This window comes from Neopelma chrysocephalum, unplaced genomic scaffold, assembly GCF_003984885.1.
Source record: "Neopelma chrysocephalum unplaced genomic scaffold, ASM398488v2 Primary Assembly neopelma1_340, whole genome shotgun sequence".
Taxonomy (NCBI): domain Eukaryota; kingdom Metazoa; phylum Chordata; class Aves; order Passeriformes; family Pipridae; genus Neopelma; species Neopelma chrysocephalum.
This window is the reverse complement of record NW_020898004.1, coordinates 9,988-21,103: the sequence shown is the minus strand read 5'-3', so window position 1 is coordinate 21,103 and position 11,116 is coordinate 9,988. Positions and strand designations below refer to the sequence as shown.

At 52.3% G+C, this 11,116-nt stretch overlaps 1 protein-coding gene across 1 annotated transcript; it reads left to right on the top strand.

Moving 5' to 3' along the window:
- Positions 1-2,238: 2,238 nt before the first annotated feature.
- Positions 2,239-9,324, top strand: LOC113978539 (olfactory receptor 14C36-like). Its single transcript, XM_027705547.1, has 2 exons — positions 2,239-2,847; positions 9,226-9,324. Exons 1-2 carry the CDS (start codon positions 2,239-2,241, stop codon positions 9,322-9,324), a joined length of 708 nt encoding a protein of 235 aa, XP_027561348.1.
- Positions 9,325-11,116: the final 1,792 nt, after the last annotated feature.

Here is an 11,116-nt window from a genome sequence, read left to right as displayed (position 1 = left end):
CAGCAGTAACCCTACATGGCCATTTGCCCTCATCTCTGCAGGGAAAAGCTGGAGGTGGAGGGAGAGAAGCCCAGCAGGGCCCAGGCAGGGTCTTCCTGCCCTTGAACGAGTGCTGTGTGGGGTCAGGGCTGCTCACAGATCCAGATCACACCAGAACCTTTCCAGGGGAACTTTAAAATGGGAAGGAGAAAGCACAATTATTAGGAAGGAAAGGAGCTTTTCTGAGTCAGTGTTTTCAGTTTCCTACCCCTGAGGAATCTGGGGCTTGAGAGTGGAAAAGGAGCTCTCATGTTGGACAAGTCACTGAGACTCCTGAGCTGTAACTTTGAATGAACAGTGGGGCTGAAAGCAGCTTCCTAAAGTGCCTTCAGCCTCTCCTCTGCCTTTGACAGAAGCAGCATCACTTTTGATGGAACCATCAGTTTTTTCCTGACCTGCCCTTTTCCACCTGCAAACAAGAAGTGCCCAGTCAGTGCCCTGCAAACAGGCAGGTTTCTGTAGGGCCAAGGTGAGTGCACAGAGGCTGGGATGGGATCTGTGAGTGCTGACAGGGCGAAGGCATGGCACAGGGAAACAACTGAAACACCTCCAGTGTCATGGAATGTTTAGAGATCTCCATATGACCCCTCCAATGCAGAGCCCTCCCTGGGAACAAGCCCCTTTCCCTCCTCTCCCACCCAGCCAAGCCTCTGCCCTCAGGGCAGGGGGGTCCAAGGGCTGAAGCCCCTCCTGTGCAGGCAGAGCTGCAGCAGAGCCGTGGGGCAGCTCTGCAGCCCCGGGCCCAGCTCCCTGAGCAGAGCACAGGGCTGGGAGCAGCTGCCTGGCCCTGCTGGGTTCTGGGAGGTGGCACAGCTGGCTCAGGGTGACCCTGCCCCGAGTGCCCGGCGGGCTCTGCCCCAGCCTCTCCCAGCCCCACCCTCCCTGTTCCTCTCCTGTCTGTGCCGTGGTTCTTGTTCCCTTGGTGGTGCTGTGGGGCTCTCTGGACAGGGCAGTTTGAGCTGCAGAGTCACCCCCTGCCCTTGTGGGTCCTTTCCTGACTGTGTCCATGGGAACAAGTGTCCCAGCTTTCCTCTGCCCTGGGGGCTCTGGGCAATGCTGTCAGTGTATCCAGGGAAGGAGCTGAATCTCCCTGAATCAAATGCCATCATCAGGATACTCGGCTGTCTCCCTAAAGTTTCATTTCAAGCTGGGAGCTTCCCTCCAGGATGAACACCTTTCTGTTATCTTTCTGTTATCTGAAAGCCCCAGGGAGAAGCACAGAATTCAACAATGTAGAAAATGCTGTTGGGTTGGGGAAATGAGCCATGTGCGGTTTTGGCTACCAGTGTGGTGCTGAGACCTTGAGAAAGGGACAGACATTTGATGGTCTGTGGTGGATCCATCTGCTTTCATTAGTACCTGGTGTTTTATAAGGGAAACACTGGGGTGTGATCATCATCCCTCTGAGAAAGTGAAAGCCCAGAGAATCCTGAAACACAAAACAGTGACAGACCACGTCCCCTCCCTACCCACTGATCCCTTTCCCTCACAGAACTCCCTTTGCTTCCCCAAGGGCAGCAGAAATGATGAGGTGTCTGACATCCCAGAATAGTCACCAGGGGAGATATGGGGGGAGCTGTAAAACCCCCCAAACTCTTACCCTGCCTTTACAACTACACCGGGGGTGCAGATGCTGACAGTCCCTTCCACATCGGCAGAGGTTTCACAGGACAGAGTTGAGACTTCCCCTTCACAGGTGCCTTCCCCTGCCAATTCTGCAGAGTGGGGATGAATTCAAGAGCCCGTGGGCAGAGGCCCTGCCCTTCATTGCACACATGGCCAGCACCAACCAGGGCTCCATGCACAGAGCTAAAGGAAGGACTGCTAGAAAAAGAAAAGTGTCTGTGTGTGACAGAAAGAGGGGAGTGGAGTGAATGGGAATGGGTTTGATTTTGCTCAGATAGGTCTCTTTATTGTCACTGTTTTTCCTCCTGTGACAGTTCCTCATGTCCAGAGGCAACAAATGTCCAACAGCAGCTCCCTCACCCAGTTCCTCCTCCTGGCATTGGCAGACAGGCAGGAGCTGCAGCTCCTGCACTTCTGGCTCTTCCTGGGCATCTCTCTGGCTGCCCTCCTGGCAACGGCCTCATCCTCAGCGCCGTAGCCTGCGACCACCACCTGCACACCCCCATGGGCTTCTTCCTGCTCAACCTCTCCCTCACAGACCTGGGCTGCATCTGCACCACTGTCCCCAAAGCCATGCACAACTCCCTCTGGAACACCAGAACCATCTCCTACATGGGATGTGCTGCACAGGTCTTTCTCCTCATATTCTTTTTTAGAGCAGAGTTTTATCTCCTCACCATCATGTGCTACGACCGCTACGTTGCCATCTGCAAACCCCTGCACTACGGGACCCTCCTGGGCAGCAGAGCTTGTGCCCACATGGCAGCAGCTGCCTGGGCCACTGGGTTTCTCATTGCTCTGCTGCACACAGCCAATACATTTTCCCTGCCCCTGTGCCAGGGCAATGCCCTGGGCCAGTTCTTCTGTGAAATCCCACACATCCTCAAGCTCTCCTGCTCACACTCAGGCTACCGCAGGGAAATTGGGCTCATTGTGATTAGTGTCTGTATAATATTTGGTTGTTTTGTTTTCATTGTTTTCTCCTATGTGCAGATCTTCAGGGCTGTGCTGAGGATCCCCTCTGAGCAGGGACGGCACAAAGCCTTTTCCACCTGCCTCCCTCACCTGGCTGTGGTCTCTCTGTTTGTCAGCACTGTCGTGTTTTCCTATCTGAAGCCCCCATCCATCTCCTCCCCATCCCTGGATCTGGTGGTGTCAGTTCTGTACATGGTGGTGCCTCAAGCACTGAACCCCTTCATCTACAGCCTGAGGAATCAGGAGCTCAAGGATGCCCTGAGAAACATGATGACTGGATGCTTTTCAGGAGCAATAAAGTGCCTGTTTTCTGGTGTGTAGCATTCAGAATGGAACTCACTAATGGCCCAGCCTTCCTACTCTGGTTTTCTGTGGAGGTCATCAGGTTGTTCTTGCAATAATTTTCTGTGCAATGAAATATTATTATGCATCTGCCTTCTAATTTAGTGTCTATCCACACTGAATACCCAGAGATGTATAAATGATGAGTTGTGCTCACTGAATATTTAAACAAAATAAAGGACCCTGCAGTGCCTTCTTTGTCCAAGACTCTTCTTCTTAGATGTTCCTAAAGGACAGCACACTGCAGGACAGGGTGTATTGGCAAATGGGGAGGGGACAATAATCCCAGCCCAGCAGCACTGCCAGGGAGCAGCAGGGCTTGGTCTTTGCAGAGCTGCTCTCTTGCCACTTCCACACTGTCCTCCTGAGCCCCTTTCTGGCTGTAAGGCCTGAGTGCTCTCTGAGCACAGTCCTGGGGGGCGGAAGCCCTTGGAGCACAGGCATGGACAGGCCCTGGGAACTTGGGAAGCAGAGCTGGGCTCCCTTACAGCATCTCCAGGATGCTGTGGGATCTTCTGAGGGCAGGGCATGTCCTGGGTCACTTCTTCTGTGACCTTGCTCCAGGGCTGGAACTCTCCTGCAGTGACACCATGACACTCCTGCTCTCTGATTTCCAGGTTTCATTTTTAGATCCAGTCTTCCCCTCCTGTTCACAGGGACATCCTGTGAGTGCTTCAGAGCTGCCATCCTGGGGCAGCTCCTGCCCAGCGTGGGCAGGCACAAGGTCTCTCCACCTGCTCCTCTCACCTCCCCAGGGCCACTGTTTTCTGCATAAAGTTCCTCAGCCTTGCCCAGCACAGCCCTCCTGGCAGAGTTGGACACAGCCCTTGTTCTACACCCTCCTCAGGCACCTGCCCAACCCCCTCAGCTCCAGCCTGATGGCCACAAACCTTCAGGGCAGGGAGGCACCAGGGAAAATGCTGAGGAAAACTTTCAGCTGCACTCAAATCAAATTGGAGGGGGTGGCCTCTAGGCAGAAATCCCTTCTATTTCTCCAAAATCACCAGGACAACCTGTGCTGTCCTGGGTGTTTCTCTGGACCTGTGGGCTATGGAAAAGGTTTTGGTGTCAGGGATATGGAGAAGGCTGGACATTGTCACTGGGACACCTCTCCCAAACCCTTGGAAAGGCCAGAGCCATCCCAGAGCTTCCTGGGGCCTTGGCAAAGGCAGACATGGAAGCAGTCTGCAAACAGGGCAGCAAAGAGGGTTGGCAGAGTTCCAGACTGCTCAGGCTCAGCAGGGAAGGGGATCTGGCAAGTCCTCCTGCAGCCATTCCCAGGCATGGGAAGGACAAGGCAGGAATTGCAGAACTCCTGTGGGAGGGAATAGAAGAGGATGTTGTGTGTCCAGACTTCAACAAGGCCCTTGACATGGTCTCCTGTGGTCTCCTTATGGCCAGACTGGTGACAGCTGGACTGAAGAAGTGGAAGGGTGGGAAGTTGGCTGAATGAAGAGTGTCAAATAAAATCCACGATACAAAGTCCTCTTGGCAGCAACTTCCTGGTGAAATCCCTCAGTGATCAGCCCTTGAACACCACTATAGAACATCTTTACTATCTCTCTGTACAATGGGACAAAATGTATTTTCAAGTCCTTTGTGGATGATGCCAAATTTTGGGGAGCCCTTGAGCAACCTGTCCTGGTTTAAAGACACATATTGGGGCGGGAACTCCAATAGAATGAACTCACTCTCCTTTTATTCCCCACCACTATAGGGAGACAAAATACAAGGAGGTATAAGTGAAAAAAATAACAGTTTATTGACAAGAAATATAGCAGCAAAACCAGCAATACCAACAGAAGAGTTCAAAGCAACAGCAGACAGAGAAATTGCCTCCTCTCTCCCCCCCATCCTGAAAGCCTTTTTGTAAACTGATAAAAACAGGGATCAACACGTGCTTCCCTTTCCCATTTTCCCCCTGAATAAAGAACAAAAAACAAAACCACAGGAAAGAGGGGGCAAAGCAAAATCTGGGAAACTCTCTTGTCTGTTGTTGTGCTGCCCAAGAACACGCTGACTCCAGAGGTGTCCAAGCGGGGCAGAGCCGGCGACTCCGGTCTGTGCGGCGGTGGGGGGGAGGCAGCGGCTCTGCTTGATTCCATGGAGTTCTGGGGAGGCACAGTGGCCCCTTGGTTCCATGAGGCTCTGAGATGTCTCAGGGTTCCTTTTGTTCCAAAGAGACTCCGCATGTCACAGTGGCCCTTGGTTCCATGAGATTCCACAGTGTCCCTGCATTCCTTTGGTTCCATGGGGCCCTGCAGTGTCACGGTGCCACTTGATTCCATGACATTACAATAAATCAGAATGGCCCCTTGATTTAAGGCCAACTGCACATGGGGCTGCCTTGGGGGGAATGTGACCACCCAGATAAGGGAGTTGTCACCCCCCTGGACTCAACCCTGGGGTCACCACATCTGGACTGGTCTGTCTGTCTGTGAGGTTCCCCATTCTGGAGGAATGAGGAAGAACTGCAGAGGGTCTAGAGGAGATCTGACAGGATGGAGCTTTTCTTGGTGCTGGAAAGAAAAAGAAACCAGTAAACTGCAGCTTGGAAGGTTCAGACTGAAGGTGAGGAAAAAGGAATGTTATTCAAAGAGGAACTTCATGCTGCCAGAGGTCACTAAGAGGGTGGTGACATGGCTTTTTGTTCCAGGGAACAGCCAGAGCTGGTGCAGAGACATCAGGGAGGGTCTAGAAATGCTGCTGGGAGGGGGGTGGCAAAGCAGGAGGGGTGTGTGCAGCCTGCAAGGCCAGAGCAGCAGCAGGGCCAGGGCAGGACAGCCTGCAGGAGAGATGGCCAAGGGCTCTGGCAGGGCTGCAAGGCCCAAAGGCACCCAGGCCTTTGTCCCCTTGCCTCTGGCAGCTGCCTCTGCCACTCAGGCCACCACAAGCCACTTGCCTTGCAGGTTCTGCACTTGGTTTCTGCCTCGCCCCTCCCTCAGCAGCCTGGCAGGGGTTGCCCAGATTTGGGCCTTTGTTGTTCCTCCCCCTCCCATCCCACTGCCCCCCAAACAGCCCTGAGCCAGCCGGGAGGGACAGGATCTGCTGGGCCAGGGCCTGGGGCTCAGGCCTTGGCCTTTGTGCTCCACAAAACCAAGGCAGGCTTTGCTCAGCATTGCAGGGGCCTGCCCAGAGCCTTTGTCTGCCTGCACTCCTGGCCTCCAAGGAGCTGCTCCAAGGAGTCCCTGGGGAGGCTTTGTCAGTGCCTGCCCTCAGTGGGGCCCAGCAATGCTTCAAGGGACTTGCAGTTTGGCTTCTGACTTCTTAAGCAGCTGCTTCAATCTTCTCTCAGTACCTCAGCATCATGGGCTGAGCTGCAAACACACCGTGGGGCTCATTAAAATGCAGAAATCCCTCAGGATCTCTTTGTCTTCCTTTGATTATCTTCAAGGCAATTTCAAAACAAGTCTTCAGAATTTGTATTTTTTTTTTTGTTTTAATTCAGTGATGGCTGTTTTTTATTCAGAGGAGAGGTGATAGAGGTGTTCTCCAAGTGATCTTGATGCTGAGTGTCTCCTCAGGAGATCCACACTGACCCTGTATGATCAACCTTGCTCCTCACCCCCCAACCTCACCAGTTCTGACATGGTCAATCTTGGACTGACAGCTGATGCAGCTCCAAACACACTGTGGGACCCATTAAAACATTGACAAACAAATTATTTTTCTTTCTTTAATTGTCTTCAAGTCTTCAAGACTTCCATAGCTAATTGGACTTGTTTTGTAGTTTAGGTAAGGAGGAAGATTTTAAAGTGGAGGTCACAAAAAAAATATATTCTTTTTTGATGAAAGAGATCGATTTACACAGAACCTTGGGATGCAAGAGGGTCAGGGCGCGAAGGATTTCGATCCAAAGATAAGGGGGCAAAAGAGATTAGTAGCACTTCATCATTGACCAACTGAACAGTTATTGAGGGATTCAACTACATTTGCTACAATTTTAGCAGTGACTGAATTCCCGATAACAACATTCAGACCCCAGTCAATTCACACCCACACCCAGGCAGAGATGTGTGGACACATCAATAGCTGGGTGTGGAAAGGTCCCTCTCCAAAATTGTCCTTGTTGTCAGGGAAACACTCCCCCAAATCCCTTTGTGTTTCCCAACAGACAAGGGTCACAGCTGGAGGAGTGTTTGTTGAGGGGGATCAGAATTGTCCTGGGCATCAGCGCTGGTTTTTGGAGTGTTGCAAACTGGAGGGTTCCCGAGCTGGGAGAGGCTGCCAGAGGTGTCCCACTGAGAGGGAGGTGCTGAGGAGCTACCAGGGCCTCCCTCAGCCTCGCTGGTTGTGGGCTCCCAAGGTGACTGGCTTTAGTTATCTGCTGAATTTCCATCCTGGTGTCAGGAATGACTGGAGTTTCCAAACTATTTGGGAATTGCATCCAGACTCTTCCATTTGGTCCGTGATTCAGGCAGGGAATGTTCCAAGGTGTTTATGGGATGACTGATTATCTTGTGTTCCCCAACTGTTCCACTCTGGATTGTTCCCACCTGTATCATCCAGGAGCACCTGGTCCAGTCCAGGGACACTTCCCTACACCCCTGGTCCAGTCCAGGGGCTCCTCATTACTCAGCTGGTTTGGTCAAGGCTTGTCAGGAACTCCTGAGATCATCGACCAGACCTGAGGAGAATGGGGGGAGGATGCACCACCACAGAGGCTTCTATGAAAGATGGAGCAAAACATTTTGTAGGGCCTAGATATGGTGTGATAGGAGAAATGATTTTAAACCAAAAAATGGCAGGTTTGAAGTAGATATAACCAAGAATTTTTTACAGTGAGGGTGGTGAAACACTGGCACAGATGCCAAGAGAGGTGATGCCTCATCCCTGGAAACATTCAAGGGCAGGTTGGATGGGGCTCTGAGTAATGTGATCTAGTTGTGGATGTTCCTGCTTATTGCAGAGGGTTGGACTTGATGAATTTCAAAGATCCCTTCCCACCAAAACTCTTCCATCATTCTACTGGAGCCAAGGTTTACACAGGTTTCAGACCCAGCTGAGCATTCCCTTTTGACGGCCCATCCCACAGTTGCAGTTTAGTGCTCAGGACACAACACATATTCTCATGGGCCTTCAGGAGAAAATTGGAAGTGATTTCATTATAGAGGTCAACTGGTGGAGCAGCCCACTCTGGTCTGGCCCCACAGCAGTGCCCAGCCCAGGGGGCTGCAGAGCTCTGGGCACTCCCCCCACAGCCCCAGCCCCTCTGAAGGGCACAGCAGCTCCTGGGGCACAGAGAGGACTCTCAGCATCCCCATCAGCTCAGGGGCTGGACACTCAGCATGGCAGGAGGAAATGGAGGTCAGGGAAACTGCAGGAGCCCTGGTGTCACCTCCAGGAGATGCCCAGCACAGCCTGACTGTGCCCCTCAGTGCCAGCCCCTCTGCCCAGCCCAGCACAGAGTCCTGGCCCAGGGACAGAGCAGCCTGTCCCCAGGGGGGCTGCAGAAAGAGCTTTCTCTGTGTCAGGGATTCCTCTCTGCAGGCACAGAAATGCTCCCTTGCTCTTCTCCAGGGACATCCCTTTGCCCAGGTCAGTGTGTCCAGGCTGCCTTGGCCAGTTGCAGATCCCAGCCTGGGATCCCTGCAGGGCCCTGAGCTGGAGGTGCTGCTCTGCACAGGGAGGGGCTGTGGCACCCTGGGCTGACCCTGCACTGGCCATGCTGGTCAGGGTGGGGAGCAGACCCAGCAGGATGGGGATCACTCCTCTCCACCCTCTGCCATAGTCCTGGAAGGTTCAGTAGCCAAGAACAAGGCTGGGCAGGACCATGGGCTGTTTCCAATGGCACAAAGGGCAGGGCAGGGCTCCACTCCATCCAGCCTGGGAGCTGGAGAGTTCTTCAGGACACCCTCCTGGAAAGCCCACCCCTGGCTGCTGAAAACCACTCTGAAGGCATTGGGTGGGGGAACTTTCAAGAATTGGGATCAGCACCTAGCAAAGGCTACATGGCTACTCAACACCAGAGGCTCCGTCAATCGAGCCGGCCCTTCCCAATCAGAATTTCTTCACATTGTGGATGGAGACAAAATCCCAGTAATTCACTTGAGAGGTATGTTAGGTAAAGCAGTTTGGATTAACCTTGCCTCGAGCCAAGGCAAACCCATTCGTGGGATTGTCTGCTCAGGGACCAGGATATACTTGGTGGATAATGAGAGAAGATGGAGAGACCCGGTGTGTGCGTCAAGGAGATTTAACTTTGGGGGAAAATTAATTCGTATTCTGAGTTGTGTGTTACAGGAAATAAGTCACCAGATGAGGAAGACCCAAACTATGCTGATGCTGGTGTTCAACAATAAGATAGCCTTAGAAGACAAGACCTGTATAAGCGCAGGATAAAGGCGAATATGGGATATGGGTGTGACGTAAAATGGTATGGAAAAAGGGGTGGAGATTGTAGTGGGTTTGTTTACGTAAATAACACTTCCTTTTCCTGGGAGAGAACCTAGGGTAAGTCAGCTGATTTATTTTGACCAAACAGATATTCCATACCCTGTTACGTCAGCTCAGATATAAGAGAGCGAGGAGGAAGCAGCTTGCTCTCTCCCTTCCAGGATAGCTGCCCTGTAGACAGCCGCTTCCCCTCGCTTCTCGTGGGGAAGTAGAATTTTACTGTTAGTTTCTTTTTCCCTGTGTGTGTGTGTAGTGCTTTTAGTTTTATTTTCCTTCTCAGTGTATATGTAAACTGCCTTTCCTTAGTAAACCTGGTTTTTTATGTTTTCTTTTTTTTCTTCTCTCTTCCATTTCCCTCCGGGGGGGTGTTGGTTAACATAGTGTAGATGGACACCTGGCGTTAAGCCAAGGTGAAACTACCATAAAGGGCCATTCTGGAGTGGAGAGGATAGTCCGTGACATCACAAAAGGGCCCAAAGCACATGGGTTGGTCTGCACTGTGCTGCTGTGGGGTGTTGGTTCTTTGGTTGCCAGGGGCTATTCCAGAATGGAGAGGATAGGCCGTGACATCACAAAGGCGCCCATGGAACACGGGTGGGGCTGCACTGTGGGGTGTGAGGTGTTGGTTCTTTGGTCACCAGGGGCTATTCCGGAATGGAGAGGATAGGCTGTGACATCCCAAAGGAGCCTTTGGCACACGGATGGGGTTGAACTGTCTCATGGTGGGGGCTTGGTTCTTTGGTTTCCGGGGCTGTGGTGGGGAAAAAAGGTGTTTTTTCCCCCGGGAGTTCAAAAAATGGGAACCCCCGAGGGGGTGGTGTCTCCCCTGATGTTGACCCAATCAGCGCCCCTGCAAAATTCAAACCTATCACACCAGACAGGAAAAGAAGGGGGATGAGGGAGTTGGAGAAGAAGTGGCCATGTTCTGAGAGCACGAGGGGAGAAGGGGCAGGAGCCCCGCTGGGGACCACGCCCCCTCAGCCCCCCGGCTGGGGTCCTAGAAACTCAGAAACAGTGTTCAACTGGACCCAGGTCTGGGACTGAAAAACTGGGAGTTCTTCTCCACTGGGAGTGGGCAGCTGAAGACGGAAAGGCGGCAGCAGAGACAGCACTGAGCAGAGGCTCTGGCTGAAAGCCAAGAGATAAGAAGCAGCAAAGACGGCCTGCAGCCAAGCAGGAAGACACAGAGATGTCTAATGGAGAGAGAGAGAGAGAGAACTAAGCTCTGCAGAGACAGTTTTGGGGGTAAGAAGTGAATCAAAGTCCCCAAAACCCCTCTGAGAGCCCTCCTAGGAGGAGGCGGTGGACTCCTACTTGATGGAAGTCCTAAAATGCAGCCTGCAGCAGAGAGAGAGAGAGGAGCTAAGAAGCTCAGCCGTCCTGGAAGCTGGAGCGGGACGGCTGGAGGGAATGCGGAGGAGGGCCTTGCCCCCCTGCTGCTGCTGCCAGGCTGGCAGCTGTGACAGAGCAAAGGGGCTCTGTGTGGTGGTTTGAAACTCCCAAAGGATCCAATTTTTAAGTTCAAGCCCCCCTCCTACAATTTGCCCCTGTGAGAGGGTTTAGTGATGGTATGGACTTGATATCTTTTTCACTTCATTTGGAGAGTTTGCAGACTAAACACAACCATTCATTATTGGGGGAAGGGAAGAAGTATTTACAAAGGTTTATTTACACACACCTATATATATATTTTAATTGAATTAAATTCCACTTTTCCTTCAATAAAAGTCCAAGAAGG